The sequence below is a fragment of the Anoplophora glabripennis genome, unplaced genomic scaffold (genome assembly GCF_000390285.2).
Source record: "Anoplophora glabripennis isolate ALB-LARVAE unplaced genomic scaffold, Agla_2.0 scaffold7, whole genome shotgun sequence".
NCBI classification, from domain to species: Eukaryota; Metazoa; Arthropoda; class Insecta; order Coleoptera; family Cerambycidae; genus Anoplophora; species Anoplophora glabripennis.
In genome coordinates, this window is record NW_019419456.1 from 138724 (window position 1) to 159914 (window position 21191).

At 33.4% G+C, this 21191-nt stretch overlaps 2 protein-coding genes across 2 annotated transcripts; both read right to left on the reverse strand.

Annotated features, from left to right (window-relative positions):
- Positions 1-8086: 8086 nt before the first annotated feature.
- LOC108910550 (gamma-tubulin complex component 5-like) lies at positions 8087-16964 on the reverse strand. The gene is made up of 13 exons (XM_018715184.1): positions 16793-16964; positions 16341-16733; positions 16054-16289; positions 15816-16002; positions 15441-15651; positions 15088-15388; positions 14982-15032; positions 14761-14933; positions 14363-14663; positions 14096-14312; positions 8730-9027; positions 8395-8678; positions 8087-8335 (listed from the first exon to the last, which is right to left on the reverse strand). Exons 1-13 carry the CDS (start codon positions 16862-16864, stop codon positions 8186-8188), a joined length of 2874 nt encoding a protein of 957 aa, XP_018570700.1. The 5' UTR covers positions 16865-16964; the 3' UTR covers positions 8087-8185.
- A 1987-nt stretch (positions 16965-18951) lies between these two features.
- Positions 18952-19438, reverse strand: LOC108910647 (proline-rich protein HaeIII subfamily 1-like). The gene is made up of 2 exons (XM_018715338.1): positions 19345-19438; positions 18952-19127 (listed from the first exon to the last, which is right to left on the reverse strand). Exons 1-2 carry the CDS (start codon positions 19405-19407, stop codon positions 19011-19013), a joined length of 180 nt encoding a protein of 59 aa, XP_018570854.1. The 5' UTR covers positions 19408-19438; the 3' UTR covers positions 18952-19010.
- Positions 19439-21191: the final 1753 nt, after the last annotated feature.

The following is a 21191-nucleotide window of genomic DNA, read 5'->3' on the forward strand; positions in this document are numbered from 1 at the left end:
CACAGATCAAGAAAAGACATAGATACATAATTTATACCTATGTGGCTTGAAGCCAAAATAGTTCATCGGAAGGGTGAGGAAGTTGTGTTTACATTCCCTCATGGGCAGTGGCGTATCATTTTATAGGGGCTGATTGCAACTAAAATAACAAGTTTAATAATTATAATTGTAAATTTTATTTTCCGCAGATAAACTAGGGAAAATATGGTGTAATAGGTATGTTAAGAAAGCGTGTTTTATTTCTTAAGGTATCTATGAGATTATTTAACTTTTCTTCAACCTTTTTTATTACTTATGAACTTCATAGTCCCCTACATTTACTTCTTCCTGGAATACGGTGGAGATGATCTACTGACACAATTTTACTCTCATTTATATACAAAAGGAATGATACATTTCATCATACTCTTAAGCTGTTAATTAATATGATTTTCACGAGATTTTAACAAAACAAAGTATTTAAATTCCATTTGGGTAGGTATATCCTAGTTTTAATTTTAATAGCTTATGACACGGTGTAAAATTTGGTATCAACTCTTACATAGAATTTATAAAATTTGTATATAGGAAACTAAAAGATTGACCATATTTTAAAATTATAATTCATTTTATAGAGTCGGTCCATTAACCCTTCCTATCACAAACACATATGTGTGAATTTATATAGAAAACTAAAAATTAGAACAGGTTTAAATATATATTTTATATAGAATTACGTGTAGATTTTTACATTGCGTGTTACGGCTGTATTACTGGAGTTAAAGTTTGTCCCTAATAAAGCTGTTAAATGGTTTATTTTTTAGGTTGTCCCTATCGAATGAATGTTATGAATGAAAAAAGACAACCATATTACTCAAATAGAAATTTATTGATTATGAAATAAAATATGTTTTGTTAACTTATGCCTTATCCTAAGAATATTATCCTGCATTTTATTACAAAAGTGGTCAGAGCATACATAGGTATATATAGATATTGTTTCTGTATTTGGAATTCCTAAGCTTCTATACCAGTGTCTTCTAATTAGAAGATTTTTCGGAAATCTGTAACATATAAAAAATCAATTAAATTTTTTACGCCTTTGTTTATCTGATTTACTAATGCTTTTTGGCACTTAAATGTTGTCAAAGCGAAATATTTAAATTTAACCCCAACAGCTTGTTTTATTGCTACGTCTATGATTATTGTTACTTACTTATGGAACGACCGTTGATTTTCTTTCATTTGGTAAATATAGCACTTCTTCGGCATTGTTCAACACTTTTTTCACTGGAAAAATCTTACTAACAAGCACGAAATTATTAAAAACGCAAAAACATTAGATTACACTACAAAACACAACAATGGCGAACTCAATTTTTCTGGCAAATGTCAAAATGTGAGCGTAAAAGTGGCGCGAAACTTAAATGAACACAATGAATCACAACATGGGGAATAGTAAATATAAACATGAATCATTTGAGATTCAAACAAATACCCTGAACTATTTATCTATGTCTTTTCTTGATCTGTGGTAAGGACCATAGCCGTCTTGCTCTCTCCACTCGTTCATGATTTTGTGTGCAGGGCATGCGCATTGGGTTCTAATTCCTCGGGAGAGACAGAAAAGTATCTCCTTCTCTCCTATAGCCGACTACCAGTATATACAGGGTCGGAAAGTCCCCATGGTTCATCGGCCGTTACGTGAGAGCGATAAAGTAAGTCATAGAAATCCGTGCGATAGAGAAAGATGGCTATAATGAAGGCGTCTAATAGTCACCGCCCATTTCGCCCTTCAACAAATAAGAAATGGATCTTATTTGTGGAAGGGCGAAATGGGCGGTGATTAGTAGACGCTTTCATTATAGCCACCTTTCTCTATCGCACGGATTTCTATGTCTTTCTTTATCGCTCTCACGTAACGGCCGATGAACCATGGGGACTTTCCGACCCTGTAGATAATAAGTATATGCTATTCACCTTGTTTTATGTAGTATGTTAGTCTTAGATGATTTCAGAAGTTCTCAATCAGTTTCAACAATTTTTATTATTATTTGCAGTTTCAACGGCTTTGATTATAGAAAATGTTTTTTATAAATGCATTTTACTTACTATTAAGAAATTGTTTCTCTCCAGATTGTTCATTATACTGATACAAAAAAATGGTTAACTATAATTCTAGGGACAAAAATAATAAAGTGCTACGTTATTTTAATATTTGAAGCTAAAATTATTATAACAGATATTAGGTATTTATACTTTCGTATCTGATCCTAATCTGATGTCATGGCTCATAAAAAGAATGGTTTTTTAGGATGCTAAATTTAAATATGTCATTGCTTTTGACGCTTTTTGCAGAGGGCGCCACCTATAGGGGTACGCTTGAATTAAATTGGCTTTTTTGCTACCCTGTGTATTGACGTTTCGTATTAGTGCGTTTATTCCCCTATCAATTTTAAGCAAAAAAGGTATATTTGGTTGAAATCTCTCAGAACAACCGTTTTCGAGATATTGGCTGATTGATGACCAGAGTTATAATTAGACCATCACTGACCACGTTAGTTTGTACGAAATTTGCCATAAAAAAAATCAACCTTTGCCAAAAATATAAACATTTTAGTCGGAAAGCTGACTGAACCTTCAGAGGACCCGTAGGGTAGGCATCAAACTGACCCAAAATCAAATATACTTTGAACGTAAAATTTCCTTCTCTTTCCGTTCCTGGGAAATGGGGTTTCTATTTGAAATTCTGACGTTGGCCTCCAAATGACCTCTAAGTTTGACCTCAGAGTCAAAACCAAGGTCTTTGTCGTACCTTAAAAACTTACAACCTTTGTTCAAGAAGTTTTTCAATTAGAGGTCATCCTACAAAGTTTTTCAGGGGTGGACTAAAATGGGACACCCTGTATATGTATACGTGTTAAAAAATTCTGAAAACGTAAAAAGAAACTATATAAATATCACAGAACTATAATGTAGTGTGTTTTAAGAGTAATTTTTCTAAAAAATACACCACAAGCTCTACGTTTTAAATTTACTTCAACTTCGCGGTCTTAAAAAATCTTATGGCGGCTTTCAAGGGTAAAAAAGCGGTATCCTATTTCAAACTAGGTTACAATAGGATCAATTTCATTAAAAAATAATAATTTTCCTGCATACCCGATCTAATCGCGAATTTGTATCATTTTCAAGCATTTGGTCCCACTGTGCGGCGCCGGCGCCGCCTCTACAGGGTGATTCACAAGCGGTGACCAAACCTTCGTATTCTTTAATGAATTTTAAGGGGAGTCTTTCTTATAAAGTTTTTATCTAGAACGCTTCGTTAAAAAGATACAGGGTGTTAAACTTGAAAAAATGTTTTTAATTTTTTTAAATAATTTAAAAACCAGCATGTGAAATAATTTTAAATTGGGCACATGTATGTATGTTAACATTGTCCAAAATCAGGGGCCTTTTCCTAAAATTTAGATGCTCCAGTGGCGGAGATACAGGGTATGGGTGGCATATTTTTTTAAATAAAATAGTACGCCACTACTTGTCTTTCAATTTTCTACAAATTACTACTCTCTTATGTTTTTCGAAAAAGGCCCTACTTTCGAGTAAAACTTAAAACATTTACTGAAAACACTTTTACTTAAATGACATGACAAACACTAATCATTCGGTTCCTTATTCGAATAATGAAATTAATAACATTAGCCATCATTTTAAGGATTTATTTTGAAAAATGCTCAAAAATACCTACATGTCCATGAACACAAGCGCGACATCTTTTTAGTAACGAAAATGTAATTTGTTCGAAATTTATTGTTGTTTGAACCTGATGAAAAGCGTTATTTATTATTTCTCCCAAGTGCTCAGAATGTCAAAGTTGCTATCGCAGCCTACTAACAATAATTTTTGTGATATTTTTGTAAATTAAAAAAAATTCAGTATAAAAGATGCATTTTTTCTGGGGTTCAGGGCTATTCTACGAATTCGTAAATATGTCCATTGTTATTTTTTCGTCGAGCTACCCGTTTAAAAAAAAAGTTTCTACGATGAATAGAAGCCGAGATATTGCAAAATTTTACAGCGCGCATCAATTTGAACTTTTCTCGCGCGCGCGATTCGCTTGGACGAGCTTTCCCCACCACCACGCTGGACATTTTACTTAGCAAGTACCTTCTCTATAAAGGGCTCGTGAGTCGTTAATTTTCCACATTTTTCAATGCAATTCACGGGAAATCGTAGTCTACGTCGTAAACTTTATTTTGCGAAAAATTCAAGTCTTAATGTTTATAAACAATTGCACTACGATTTAAAAAAAATCTTATCTTGGCTCCTGTTGATCGTAGAGGGTGCTTTTTTTGTTTAAAAAATTTGTATTTTTTTGCCAGCTATCCATTGAATCTATTTTCGGTGAGGTAGCATAAATAGCAACAATTTTATTCAAACGGTTTTTTAATGCATAATTCAAGAATGTTAGTGTCAAAAAAACGGTGATATTTTTTAATAGGTCGCTTAATTACGTCTTTAAGATTACAATAACGCTTTCAGAATCATGTTTGGTTGAAAATTAACGCCTGTACAGAGGCTTAAAGTTCATAACTGTTGGAGCCTCCGTTATAAACAAATTGAATTGTGCGAAAACTATTGCACCTATAGCGCCCACATTTGGCACACTTTTAAAGTATGACAAAACCGTCAACGTGTCATAGGTTTTATAAAATTTAACAATAAATGCGATAGTTATAAACAAATTTAAAAATGGGCACTTTTCTTGTTTTTTTTGCAATAACTTTTTTGTTTATTTACCGATTTTAATTTAACAAGTCTCACTTTGTAGATAATTTTACTCCCTATAAGCTGCCTGCGAGTCACTTTTCGCTAAAATCGATGGTTTTCCCTGCAAAGTGAAAAACTGTTTTCCTCACTTATTTGTTTAAATAGAAAAGTTAGCTAATAAAATTTTTTGACTCACGAGATGATAGATGTCTTGTATTATGTTCCTGTAGACAATTTTACAATAATCTCGCGGATAGGAATTTTTTCGAGTATAAATTTTATTTGCTCGGCCTATTTACATTAAAGCTTTTTTTCATTATTTATTTTAATGAAAACTCAACTTCCAACGATACCCTACATTTCACAAAATAGCAAATTGAATTTCACGCTCATTATATTACGCTGCCGTCCATTTGGCGGCTTCCGTTGATCCCCCTGACAAATGATTTGGCGCTGGGAATTAATCAAATCATGATAAACTGTATTTTACGCCGCAATATTCAATATAACGTCGGATTCCGCGCCGGAGGACGGGATTTGCGATATTAAACGTCCAGGAATGTTCACATTGGCGACTGTAATTCACACTCGGAATGGAATCCATCGGCTCCGGGTCCGGTGAACGTCCGGGTGTGAAATATAGCCTGCCTGCGTCGCTGTTGCTCCACTGAGATAGATTTTATTCACCACTTCCACATATTTCATGTGGAAGAAGTCCTCAAAGTAACCTACTCATATTAATATACCGTCCCTCCTCACATAATATTTTCGTTCATTCGTTCTGTACAAGAGAAGAAAGATTGCACAGCCCCACAAAAAAAGGATCGGATCTGGTATTCAGACTCACGTATTTTCATGTATTTTTTTCGTAAATCCGAATCTGCCTTCAGATTTGGCCCAACGGGTCTGAGTTTTCGGGAAAATTCAAAAAACAGGTCAAAATTCACAAAAAAGTCATTCACGATCGACGAAAGTTATAAAAAAATCAAATTATTCTACGAGCTCACTAGACGTATGATTTTTCATTCGTTTAATTCCAATTTATCATTATAGAGTCAGACAAGCTGGTCCAATTTCATTCAAAAACAGAAAATAGATCAAAATATTTAAAAACGCCATTTTCATGGCATAATTCCTGTTGCAGAGTTCTGGGTACATCTTTTTATCCACCCACCCATTTATGAATTCATACAGCTTTCTATTCAGTAGTTCATGCATGAATACGCATATTTATTCATCCACTTGTACTACCTATAAAACCTACCCACCTCTAAATATAGGGACTAAACCAAAGCGTAACCCTTTCGTTTTCTTTTGTTTAGAAAGTAGAGCATTCTACAAGCTTTATTTATCTCAGCTCTCAGTACAAAAAGTAGATGGATAGATCGGTGGATGAGTGGGATTTATAGGTGATACAGGTGGATTAATAAATACCTATGCGTATTCATGTATGAACGCAGGCCCGGATCCAGAGGGGGTGGCGATGTGGCGATCGCCACCCCCAAAGCACAACATTTTTTAAAGATCTTCAATTTCTCCAAACGACAACAGGCAGTTAGTCGATATTAATGCAAGTCCCCCTTCCTAACCTACACCTTACGTCATCAAAAAAATAACAACAACAACAACAATAATAATAATAATAATAATGATAAAGAAGTGCTTTGCGCCATCCCCAAAACCAGTCTCTGGATCCGGGCCTGTATGAACGACTGGATAGAAAGATGTATGAATTCATAAATGGATGCGTGGGTGGATAAAAAGATGGATCCAGAACTCTACAACACGAATTATGCCATGAAAATTGCGTTTTTGATCTATTTTCTGTTTTTGAATGAAATTGGACCAGCTTGTCTGACTCTATGATGATAAATTGGAATTAAACGAGTGAAAAATCATACGTCTAGCGAGCTGGTAGAATAATTCGATTTTTTATAAAACTCAGACCCGTTGGGCCAAATCTGAAGGCAGATTCGGATTCAGCGGAAAAAAATACATGGAAATACGTGGGTCTGAACACCAGATCCGATCCTTTTTTTTGTGGGGCTGTGTTATTTTTAGATTAGTTAATTAATTTTTTTTCACATTTTACAGTGAAGTGATTTTATTGATAACATTTAAGGTTACCAACAATAATAATCAATTACAATAGTTCTATCGTCTCCAATTTTTTGTCTTATTTATCAATTATCGAGACTACACAATAATAATCAATCAGTTCTTTATTCGATGAAAAATTGACAAATGTAAAGCCGGTTTTGCTATTCAAAAGGTCAAACATGAATATTCTTTGCATATGTATACACACTACACAGGCTGTTACAAATTGGCTTTCTTACTACAGGGATCTCGGAAACGGTAAGAGATACGAGGTAGCTTATAAATGGGGCAATGTTACGTAATCAGGAAACCACCATTATGCATCTAAAAGATGATAAGAAATCGAAATATTTGAAAAAAAAACGAAATTTTTTAAATCTGTTTTTTTCATTTCAACCTTGTTTGAGGTGATATTGAAAAAAGAACACTTTCTCATGGCAACTTTTTGCCCTCTATCGAATGGCATAATCAATTTTTATATGTAAAGTTTCGTCTTTCCAGGACCATCCTCAACTTCATTTTTTTAAATACGACCTTGGAAATTCTATTAAATTTTTGCAAGCCTTTATGACTTACAAAATACAGAAGTTTTGTCTCGAAAAATTCATCTTCAATGTAAGTATTCGTTCCAAATTTATCTAAATTTTTTATGTAGATTTCTATATTTATTGAATTATCGTACACCTTGTGTCGTTAGACCCTGTGATATTGAATTTTGAGCACTCGAGAAACCTAGAAATAACTATGGGCACGGGATTAAAACTCTAATAATGTTTTATTGTAACGCGTGATGATAATAGTTTAAATAACCATGTGGATTTCACACGGTCTCACGACACTTAGAGTATACAATAATCCAATAAACATACAAATCTAAATAAAAAATTTGCATTTCGAATTCAATTATTTATTATAAATATTGAAAACGTATGGTGTCGGGGAAAGAATTAGACTTAGATTTTCTTAAATATCTTTAATTTGTGCAGCTTATTCTTAAAAATAACAAAACAAAAATCAAGACAGCCAATAATTTATAAATATGACCTCTTTTCGTGCTGTAAAAGAAATTCAGCAATGACATTTTGATTTACGTTTTACTAAAAACACATGCGTCCCAAATTTATACATTCAGCAAGTTTTTTTTCAAATGTTGGTAGAAACGAGTACAAGTCTTGAAAAATATGACCAATATGAGCTTTTCTTGGTGAGAATTTTCACTTTTCCTCTTAAAATCAGTAAATAATTGACACAAATATAAAAGCTTTATTAAAAAGAACATGTATACAAAATTTCAACAACAAATAAACTAGTAATATCACATGTATAATGAAAAAAGTATTCAGTAATCATAAATATACACTGGGCAAATGATTGGCTCTATGGCAGAGTAAGATTTCTTGTAAACCTTGTAGCAGTCGCTCAACCTCTTGGGCGTCGCCATATCTAAGCGCTTCCACATCATCTTCAACAGTTTTACGCAGCTCAAAACCTGCAACGAAGAAAATTGAATAAACTTACGATGTTCGTCCTTTTCCAAAGTAAACTTACACTTTTAAACGCCTGGAAATTCTTTTCCGACTGCCTTATATCCATGACCATACCAAAAATCGTGTTGATGAAATTAGAATGCGACGCTATTATCGAGGACAGGTCGTTCGCCTTTTCAAACTCCAGCTCGAAGTTCTGCAGGCACTTGGTGAAGATAAAGGAGAATATGTAGTGCTGGGTGCTGTTTAACATGTTCGTTAGTGTAAATTTCAGATATTTCAGCTTCATGATTGCGTTCCCGTGCGTTTTCGGTTTCTTCTTGTCCAGCTTCTTCGATTCCAGATCTAGAATAGAGAGAACATGCACGATTCTACGCCTAAAATGATCGTACTTACCAGTAAACGCTAAGTGGTTCATTGTATACAAAGCCCACTTGATCTGTATGATGAAACCGAATATGTCCTTGTACAGTGCCATCTGTGCGCCACTGATTATGATGTTCAACGGCCACTGTATCTCGTACTGTACGCTCATCATCAGGCATGCATCTAAAGGGTCGACGCACTGCCGCCAACCATCTTTGACCTGTACCAGGCACTTCTTGTAGAATTCGGGGTAGACATCCATGACAGTGTCATGTAGGTGGGACGTCAGCCAGATCTCGTTGCCCCAGTTTGGGTTGTGGGTGTTGGTCTGTAAAAAATCCACGAGAATTCGAATTTTTTTAAATTCTACGGTGATTTTAAAACAGTTCTGTAAAGCACCTGCTCAAGTAGAGGACTAAAATTTCTAGACGAATTGAACATCTAAAAAAAGAACAAAAACGTTTTCTCTAAAAAACTGCGAACAAAAAAAATCCTCGGAAAAATTTAACATTTTTGTTATAATACAAAATATACAGGGTGTACCATAACTAATAGTGCAAATGGAAATGGCTGTAAGGACACGATACTAGAAGCAAAAAGTCTTAGCAAACGTAGGTCCGCAGTTTTTCAGTTTTTTGACAATACTTCAAGAACTGTTTAAGATACAGAACTCAAATTTTGTATATGTATTATCATTAAAATTAGCTACCTTTGAACGCTAATTCAATTTTTATTCATATGACAGTGACGGAGATTTTAGGATTGCGTGAGGTTTTTTTTGCCCCTAATTTTTACGACTGGGAAAATTGGCATTTTGAAAACCTATTTTTAAAATTTTTATCATGGAAAACATGAGACAGTGGCAACATGATAAAAACATTATTTCAAAACTAAGCAAATAAATAACAAAAATCAGAACAGTTGCTTAAAAAACTGAAAAAAAATCTTTTTTTTTTGACACCATATCTTAAAAACAGTGCATTTGCAGACCCATGTTTACTAAGACTTTTCTGCTTCTAGTATCGTGTACTTACAGCTTGTTTCATCGGTCACTGTATTTGCCAATAGAAATAATATGATTTTGTATAAAAAAAGAACTAATACTTTTTGAAAGTTAAGACAGATTTTGAATATTATGAATCAGAAGCATCACATATGTACTCAAAAGACTGAAGTAGATTTGGACATGAACCCTGTCTCCGTCTTCCTTGACATAACTTTGCGAAATGATTTTTTTCTGGCCATGGTTTGTCAATTTGCTTTTATGTTGAAATATTGTCAAAAAACATCTTACAAGTATATATTTTTTTATTACAGAGAACTAATATTTCTTTCTTTTCGTTGTTTACTCATAAAAAATTAAAATTTTGTTCTTTTTTTTTAATTTTAAATATTTACTTTTTCTTAATTTTTACTTGAGCTCTATTAGTTTGAGATTTTTTGGCATACCGATTTAGAATACATAAATTTTGTTTATTCTGTGTTTGTTTTTATTTTTAATTTTTTCAATTTTCCATTTTATTAAAATTCTCCAATTCTTCTTTCGGAAAGAAAAGAAAAATACAATTTTTCCCCCAATGTCCTGTTTCTTAATTCTTAAATTTTTACTCGAGTGTAAAGTGCCAATATACAAATTCACTTCTCACTACAGGGATCTCGGAAACTGTAAGAGATACGAAGTAGCTTAAATGGGGGTAAAGTTGCACAATCAGGGGACCAACATTATGCCTCTAAAAAATCAAAATTAACATGATTAGTTTTCGAAATATTTGAAAAAAAAAACGAAATTTTGGAAATCCGTTTTTGTTTCGTTTCAGCCTTGTTTGAGGTGATATTGAAAAAAGAAGAACAATTTCTCATGGCAACTCTTTGCCCTCTATCGCATAGTAATTTTTTATATGTAACATTTCGTGTCTCCAGAACCATTATCAACTCTAATAATGCTTTATTGTAACGAGTCATGGTAATAGTTTAAATAATTAGGTGGATTTCACAGGGTCTAACGACACTTAAAGTGTACAATAATTCAATAAACATAGAAATCTAAAAAAAAAATTTAGATGAATTTGGAACAAATACATTGAAGATTAATTTTTCGAGACAAAACATCTGAATTTGGTTTGGACTGAGGCAGTACAGTATTGTGGGTCATGAAGGCTTGCAAAAAATGTAATAAAATTTCCAGGGTCGTATTTAAAAAAATTAAGTTAATGACAGTCCTGGAGAGACAAAACGTTACATATAAAAATTGATTATGCTATTCGATAGAGGGCAAAAAGTTGCCATGAGAAAGTGTTCTTTCTTTTTCAATATAACCTCAAACAAGGCTGAAATATTTCGAAAACTATTCATATTGGCCTTGATTTTTTAACGACATAATGTTGGTCCCTTGATTCTGCAACTTTGCCCCCATTTAAGCTACTTCTTATCTTTTACCGTTTACGAGATCCCTATATTGAGAAGCAAATTTATAACAGCCTACATAGGTATACAGTGAAAATCGGTTAAAAAGATCTTCAAGGGCCGTTTGTTTACGTAATAAGCAATTACATATATATTTTATTTAAAATTTGTGTAGAAAAAATTTACAATAAAAGTCTAAGTATGTACATGTATTGCTTTGTCACGCACTTCATTTTCACACGCTTCATTTTCAATTAATTGTTTTCGAATAGAGACTTTATTTTATTTCTATCCTTCCAAATTGTTGAAATCCTATTATGACACGCCACATTCTTTTGCTTGCTTGCATTAGTTCCTCCCTTTTAATCTCTATATTATATATGATTTTTCTTCTTTATTAAACACTTTTCTCCTTGACATCGTGATAGAAGGTGGTATTAATACATTATAAGATAACTGTATGCCTAGATAAGTCATAACTTGTCCCAAACATACTAACTGGTGTCAAAAGCGTGGATGCCGTGGGGCGTGGAAAAGTGGTGCATTGGTTTTAAGGCCGTATATCACTATTGGTTGTTATAAACGATAGATTCTATGCTAAATGTCGTGTCGCTAAATCCGAAATGTCAATGTAAACGGTGTCGTAGTAAACGATATTTTTAATATGGTTTTCTATAGAATTAAATCGGAACTTCCGAATTCCGTCGTTATATCCAGTATCTCGTATAAAGCAATGTCGTTATAACTAATTTTCACTGTATACTTATATTTTTTCATTACAGAGAACTAATATTTGTATCTTTTCGTTGTTTAGTCATGAAAAATTAAAATTTTGCTTTTTTTTTAATAATTTTAAATAAAATATTTTTATTAATTTTTACTTAAGCTTGATTAGTTTGAGATTTTTTAGCATCCCGATTTTGAATATATAAATTTTGTTTATTTTTAATTTTATTTATTTTTAGTTTCTTTCAATTTTTTCCATTTTACCAAAATTTTCCAATTCTTGATTAGAAAGAAAGGAAAAATACGGTTTCTTCCCCAATGTTTCCTGTTTCGTCACTTCATATTTTTGCACAAAAACATAAGATTGAGATATTAAAACGCATACATTGGCCAGTATTGGGATGAAAAAAAAGCGATGATACGAATTAGGTGGGAAACAAAAAACAAAAAAAAAAAAACGAAAAAAAAAGGGAACAGTAATTTTAGATAAAACAATGGTACTTAAAACAAAATATAGAATTACATCTTTTAAATGAATTTAAGAAAATGCTAAATATATAAAATTGTTAACAAAATATTTGCAATCGGTACTCAATTTTGATTTTCGCTTGTGCAAGCTTTTAATAAGCACAATATACAGGGTGTCCCGAAATTCATGCAACAAAATTTGGTCGTAAATTCTTAAGACAAATTTAGGGGACCCATATTTTTTCTTTTTGCAACTGGCCCCTTCTTTCGGAGTTACAGCCCCCTGAAATCTGCCACTAAGAAGTCTTTTATATCTGGAAACCATGTTTGACGAATATCACAAAATTTGGTACACAGGGGTTTTATGACATGTGCAATCTCATAGTGCTACGATTTTTGGCGAGAAATCCCCTTAAGACAATTTTTCGTGGGTCCCCTTGTCTTTGGAACCAGAAAAATTTGGTTGCAAATTTGATTTTTTTAAAATTATTAGTTAGCTAGAAAGCTATTGAATTTAGAAACTTTTTTGTCTCTTGATATTTGTTTCGTAAAACGCAATGTTTTTGAGGAAAATGGCGAATCACAATATGCATTCGATCAAATTTTGACATTTTTCTTGAAAACATTGCGTTTTACGAAAAAAGTATAAAGAGACAAAAAGTTTCTAAATTTAATGGCTTTCTAGTGGACTGATATTTTTTAAGAAATTTAAATATGCAACCAAATTTTTTTGGCTCCAAAGACAAGGGGGACTACGAAAAATTGTCTTAAGGGGGTTCCCCACCAAATAACATTGCAATATCAGATTTCACATGTCATATAACCCCTGTGTACCAAATTTAGTGATTCTCTTACAACAGGGTTCTGAGATATAAAAAAAATATTATTCTTAAGGGCGGACTTCAGGGGGCTGTAACTCCGAAAGAGGGGGCCACTTGGCAAAAATAAAAAATACGGGTCGCCTAAATTTGTCCTAAGAATCTGTGACCAAATTTTGTTGCATGAATTTCGGGACACCCTGTATTGTTAATTGTTGGTGTTATATGATATGACCTTGAAACCATGGTCAAGGTAATTTTAAGGTCAAATAAGATTTTTGATAGATACCGCTTGGAAACCGCAGAATAACTCTGAAGTAAAGGGTTATACGCAAACATGTTTCATACAAAAGTTTCAGGATTTTTCCGGGCTATTCAATGAAGACCTTGAATTTGACCTTGGCCTTGACCTTGAAGGTCATTTCAAGATCAAGGTCATTACCTCTGGAGTAGTCTAAAAAATAAAGGTTATGTAATCATATTCGGAAGTAAAATTTTCCGCTCTTTCTAACTCCACAATAAAAAATAAGATTGACCCCTACCTTGAAATAACCATGATCTCAAGGTCACGGTCAAAGCCATATTCGGACGTAAAATTTTCGGCTCTTTCCAATGGCTTGATAAAAAGTAGGGGTTCCCATTAGAAAAAATGATCTTGAAAATCCTGAAACTTTTGTATGAAACGTTTTTCCGTATAGCCCTTTACTTCCAAGTTATTCTGGGGTTTCTATACCTTTGGCATACCCTGTATAGTACAATTTTGTAATATTATTGCCACTAAAAAGTGACATATAATTTCTTAGGTAATTTTTTTTTTTAGGTAAAATTAATGTAAATTAACAAATAAAGGCTACAAAAAATCAAATTTTAACAAAAATGTTACTGATAAATTTTCTTTCTATAAGATATAACACCGCAACTTTTGTTAGAAGATTGTTAATTATTTTGATTGTATTTTTTTATTTGCTTTATCTAACTCACCTTTTCAAAGAGCCTCCTATAAAACGGGAAAATCAGGTCGTCGCAAAACAGAAACATGTGCCTCAGAAATTGAAACTGCTTCTCTAGCAGGTACTCCTCTATCAGGATATTCTTCACCATCAACCCCGATATGGTGAATCTCTCTTTGAGCAAACCGTTAAGGATTCTCTCGAAAAAGTTGCTTGTCGGGAACATCGTCGTGGTGATCTTGGACACCCTGCAAAAAAAATTGCTGATTGTTTGATCGGTATTGTTGATGTGACATACTTTTCGAACAGGGTTTTATCCTCTTGCTTTGGCGGTTCGGGCTTTTCCACAAAGTAGTCTTCGAAGGCCAACATCAAGAAACCGTCAGATGTGTCGACTAGATTTTCCAACTTGTCGAATTCTGTGGGCTTCTTGCACTCGTCCGTACAGATCACGGGGTACTTATACTTTTTCTCGGTGACGCAATCATAAAAAGTTTCATTGGTAAAGGTTTCCTCCACAGGACGTTCTTCTGAATTTACTTTAAAGAACTTTTCCAGCTCTTCCAGGGATCTCCTAACGAATTCTTGATGGATGGTTTCTGTTGCGAACAAAAAAAATTTCAACTGGTGCGGATAACCAAAGTTACCTTTGAACGTAAAATCATCGGATGTCCGAACTGTAAAAATACGACTTACCTTTACAGTCGTTGAAGAGAGAATATTTGCCTAATAGTATCAGAAAATGTATGTTTCTTCCAATCTGTAACACCGTTTCTCTGATGATTTTCAACAAGCCGTTCTTGGCACAAAAATCGTCCAGGCCGTCTCGTAGATCAAAGTTCAGCTTCCAGTTATCGGATTCCGCGAGGCTAAAAGCAAATGGTTAGTTTCTTGATTTTTCTGTGATTCATAGATACCTTTCTTCACTGTTTTCTTTGACGTATGTAGATGTATTGTTCCTATTTTTACTGAAATTAAAATTAATGAATCGTATCCTGTCGACAAACCGAAGTTTATACTTACTTGACTATAATGAATTCTCCAGAATAATCCGACAACTCGTTTTTCGTCAACCAGCAGTCGATTAGTGAGAAATAATGGTATAAACTTTCAAGGAATAAGGTTACTATCAGATCTTGTTCTAGTTTGCTACCGGAGAACTGTAGACTGTTGTGAAGAGCACAGAGGACATAAGTGGCACACTTTAGATGGTTGTTTTTGTTAAAATCGACTACTACTTCCTTGTGGATTTTTTTTAAGATCATTACAGGTTCCAGAATCGATTGAAGGTCGCGGTAGAGTTTCAACAGGGTATACGTTGTCTCTGCAATTTAAATTTTTACACTAAGTTTAAACAAGTTTTATTTTACGCTTACCTTGCTCTCTCACGCGGTCCTCCAGCTCCGACAATTTTCTATAAATAGGTCTCAAGATTTTTTGTAACGAGTTATCGTAGCTCCTGTAAGTTTGAGGTACTTCAGTGATGCAATCGTAAGTTTGGATTTCTAGAGATTTCGAAAATTCTCGGAAGAAATTTAGTACTTCCATGTACGGGATAAACTGAGTCAGGAATCTCTCAAAGGGTTCCTGAAAGTTCATAATTCAATTAATTTCAGCTGTAGAGAAAGATTTGGAAGGGTTGATAATGTTCTAGATATAAATTTCGTGTTCCTAAACTTTGCGACACAACGTGTGAAGAAAGAATTATGATGAGTACTGCAAAAATTTGCAGTATTTTATTAAAAGCTTACCGCACGGATACTTGCGATTGTGACATCAGGTTTCGGCTTTATATTGTTCCTTTCCAGTTGAAAAACCGCGGAGGTATGCAGAGACCACAACTGCCACAAAATTTCTCTTATAACCTTATATTCCGACAGGATGCACGATTTCTCAATTGGGATTAAATCCATCACTTGATTTTCCAAAAACTTATCCCTTAACAAACAGAATATAGATTGTGTTTAATCGTATACGTTTACTGCTTACCAGTGTATAGCGATATTCGCTTCCCTCCATTCGCTGAATGGCGTCATATGAAACCGTGTTTGGTTATACCAAGTGTGCTGAATTGTAGCCAACAATTCTTCACGATTCGCTCTCAGATCGACGATGGTACCTTTTTCGGTATCGTCGATAACTGTGGGTAAGTGCGATGTATTATGCCCACTTCGATTTCCTCTACCATCCGTGTCATTTTCAGAAAAGGAACTTTCCGAGTCATCCTATAACAAGAACAATACCGTTTGTTGTACCAGTAAATTTATATTACATACGCTCCCTTCATCGAAATTTGGAGTCCAGGTTTCTATACCTTCCTTCAGGTATTCCCCCCAGTTGATCTCTTCTTCTTCATCCTTCTTTTCGGTTTGAAATTCTTGAGGGTTTTCTATGAAATTGCTCGTAGGTCTTTCTGACAGGCACAGTAAAAGCTTGACGATATTCAAACGGTTAATCAGTTCAGGTTTGGGCAGGTTCTCGGATATGTAACATTTGTAAGAGTCTTGTAAAGCTTTGGCTTGCGGGGAAAAGCCGTGGAAAGTGAACTTTTCCGCCATACTGGCAATGTTTTCGTCGACCTCTCGCTTGTTTAAGAAATACATCGTGTCTGCTTTTTTCAAGGTGGTTAAAATGTGTCTCTGGATGTAGTTAAACGCATCAGTTGCCTCCTAGAATCGTTCGGTTAGGACTTCGTTTTACATGAAAAAATATTTTATGGTTAGGTTACCTGAAAGCCAGACATTTGAGTTATTAAGTCCTTTACAGACGCAGCGATCTCTTCACTGATTTGTCTCGCCATTATTACTTAAGAATTAACACCATACAATTAAAAATTCTCATCACAAGGCTATAAATTCAGCAATTTCAAAGAATCTCATACAAAACAAAGCGTATGTTTGACATTTATGGTCCATTACACCTACCCTGTTTGAAATGATGGGTCGATTAGTTTTAGGAAGGCAGTAGGCGCAGGTCTAAAAGTATCGATGTGCCTACCGCAGTTACAGGGTGAGAAAAGAAAAATTCATGCGGAGTAACTACAGGGTGATCCATTAACGGTACGGAGCGGCTGTACATAGTAAACTAGACGTGCTACGATTATGGGGTAAAAATCTATTAACAAATACGGCCAAAAGAAATTGATTTAAAATATTTTCAAGTATGTATCTTCACCGCTAGGGGGCGCAACTGCTATAGTGTTACAGAAATTTGTCATTGGTAAACCCTTTACAAGTTTTGTTTGAACTTTTTTTTGTTATTACCATAGCAACGCCAGTATGAAGCACGCCATCTTGAAATTTTTAAATTGTCATAACTTCTAAATGCCTTAATCGATTTCAAGAAACGACGGCTTATTTTAAAGATATATTAATAACATTTATATTTATGATATGGGAATAAAAATATTATTTTTCTACGCAACAGTAGATGGTGCTAATTAGAAAAGTTTTGTAATTGCCTCCACTTACTAAAAAAATATTAAATGCAACGACATAGGTTTTTTTTATAGTTTGATAGACCATTTACTAAGGAAAACAAATACACAATTTAATTTTGGCTTGGACTATGTCATTGTTATTTAGAGAACAAAATAAAGGAGGATGTTCTAGCACAACTTCACTAATTTAGCAATAACTTGAAAACGAAAAAAGATATCGACCTCCGGTTTGTGAATTTGTTTTCCTCAATAAATTGTCTATGAAGCCATGAAAATCTATATCGTTGCATTTAATTTTTTTACTAAACGGAGGCAATTATAAAACTTTTCTGATTAGTTTCGTCTACCGTTGCGCAGGAAAATAATATTTTTATCCCGATATAACAAAAATAAATTTTATTAATGGTTCTTTAAAATGAGCCGTCGTTTCTTGAAATCGATTATGGCATTTAGAAGTTATGACCATTTAAAAATGTCAAGATGGTGTCCTTCATACTGGCGTTGCTATGGTAGTAACAAAAAAAAGTTCATACAAAATTTGTAACGGGTTTAACAGTGTATCTAAAATGTGTATTTTCAACTTAGGTTATATATGCGAAATTTCGAAAGAACGACAATCTTCTGTAATACTATAGCAGTTGCGCCCCTTAACGATGAAGATACAAACTTGAAAATATTTTATAAATCAATTTCTTTTTGCCATATTTGTTAACAGATTTTTTACTTCATAATCGTAGCATGTCTACTTTCCTATGTACAGCCGCTCCCTACCGTTAATTGATCGCCCTGTATATTGTTTTCTTTTCAGTGAAAATGTGGACTTTTAAACCTAATTTTCCAAACGCTAAATAAATTTATTTAAGTATATCTGTCAGTTTCTTATGCATATTTTTTTATGAACAAATATAGACTTGATTGGTAAATGAATTTATTAAGAGATGGAAAAATCGCTCCTAAATATAGTTTTTACCATTACTAATGCGATGTTTGTCCCGACTTTGGAAAATTTGAAATTTTGCGTATGTTGTTGGGTGCTTTAAATAATTTCTCTTCAGTTTTATTTCTTTTGAACCTTTTGAGATATTAATGAAGCTTATCAAAGTTAGTTTCCGGCCTAAAATTTACGGCAAAGTTCTTATCTACTGGCGTTGTAGAAATTGCTTGTTTATAAGTAAAACTAGTACACCGTTTATTGCAGTCTTCGTTAAAATTTTTGTGATGATTTTAACATGTTAGGTTAGTACGATTTTAATTATAGTTATTAGTAATTTTATCATTTGCAATATTATATTTTGGAGGATATATTTAGAATATGGATATACAGGTACTTACTGTTTTAAACTTTGTATTCGTTATATGTATTCCCTTATTCCCTTAAATATTAAAGCAGTTATAAGGGAGTGGGGTAGGTTTATCATTATTATAATAAATGCTTTAAAAACAAAGAATTTTATCTAAACTGTCATTTATTGTTAATTATTGTTGTTGTTATTGCATTTCTTTTGTCTTAATCGGATGATGCAGTTGTTTCTGTGTCAGTAGTTGATTGCGTTGAAGATGGTGGCCCTCCTGGTGGTGGTCCCCCTGGGGGTGGGGGGTCGCTTCCATTGGGCTTAGGCGGTGGCTAGAGTAGCAAACAAAAAAAGGCGCAGTTTGCATATAAAAAATATCCGAAAAACTAACAAAAATAATAATGGTGACAATTTTTATACTGTATTTTTTTAACATACAGGGTGTTTTGAAATTTCTACATTAAAACAAATTAAATAATGCCTTGAACATACAATAACTTTTTTACAATTTACTGCTTAAAATTACTCTTACTACTACTAATTACTCACCCCTTGGCCACACACAGCAAGCACCAAAGTGATAATAACTAGAAAGAATAGGTAGATCCTCATAGCTGACACACTTGTTAAAGCTCTCGAAATGTTGAACCTTATATATATATATATATATCCTTTATTTCTTGAACAGGAAACAATTATTTCAATTTATATCAACAATTCATTGACCAAATTACTATAAAAAAATTAAATTGTGTATTTTTTCGATAGGAAACATTGTAATGAAACATCCTGTCGCGTAATTATTATAATTAGTAACTGACATAAAAAGTACAACAAATAAAAGTGAACTTTGGTGAAGTCTACTATATACCAGGTGTTCTTGAAAATTAGTTTCTCTTATCAACATGTATTGGTGAAATTTTATGCTATGTCATCTTTCTTCAAAGGTGAATTTATTCTAATGACGTTTTTTTCTTCTTTTCTAATAGAAAAATTTAAAAAAGCTGAAAAACTGAAAAAAACTCTTTCCTGTTTTCCAAAGTAAAAAACGGACACAAAAATAAAAAAAATTACGCAGATACTAATTCACCTTCTTTCTTCCAGTTGATGATGCAGAAGCGCGACATAGTCCTGACGGCCGTATTCTCGAGCTTGGCGGCTCTCATCCTCATAGCCGGCATCGGGGCGGCCTGCTACTTCTTCCATAAGAGGAGGCGCAAGCGCGAGGAGGACGAAGATGACTCCCAGCAGGGCAACTGCAGCAGGCTGGAGGCCGCTCCCGAGAAGAAGTCGAAACTGAACGGGTTCCTGAGCCTGAAGACGCCTCTCATTTCGACCAAAACGTTAGGGTGAGTAGATTCATAGCCAATTATCAAATACACAGAGAAAATATTGAAATTTTACTCTATGTATATTAGGTTCGATTAGAAAATGTGAAAAATTAATTTTTCTACCATTTTTCTGAACCTTGCGTAATATACAGGGTGAATATTAAATTAAATTTAAATTGCGCAGCAATCATAACCCAAATTATAATTTCATGTTAGAAAAATCCCTTAAAGACAGAAAAATTAATTTAGCACCTTTGAAAACCATGTAAGTTCATTTATTGGAAAAACTTGCTTTTATGGTTTCAAGTTTTTTTTGTTTTGTACCTCATATTTAGTTTGAGAATATTTTTTAATTTTACGTCATCTGTAAATTAATTTCAAAACCTCGTTAAGGCAAACTGCAATGTATGCAGACTGAAAATTTCTTTACTATTCCATTTAGAAGAATTACCGCTTTATTATAGTTATATTTTCCGTATTTAGTAAAAGTAATAATTTTTAACTAAGTGTACAGTTTTAGTAGTACAGCTAAATTATAATATCTCTTCCTTGATTGATTAGAATAACAACTATTTTTCTGAATATACATATGCATTAAAGTATAATTTTAATAACGCAGAAACAACCCACAATTTACAATAAACATTTTTTTTCTGTTTCTACAGAAACAACTCACAGTTACGAGGTTTTCAAAGTAAGAATACTGAAATACTATCATAAAGTTTTATTGAAAGTTGAATATATTAGATTTAAAAACAAATACATTTCACATATAAAAGCTTACCTAATTATTGGAAAATAATAAAGTACTTAAACAGTTGGCTGTTACAAACTAAATTTAATTAGCGACCTGTGGAGCGAATGTCGTTGTAATCTTCCCATCCACATGCAGACAACTCAAACTTAGTAAGTACATAAATAACGAATATTAAATTTGAAATGACGTAGGTATAGACTCTTTTAAGAACAACCAACACGTGTTTCGTAAGATAGATACACTATAGTACATTGTGTAGCGAGTGGGCAAAGGTTGCCAATAGCGCCACGCGGATGCAGTTGACGCAC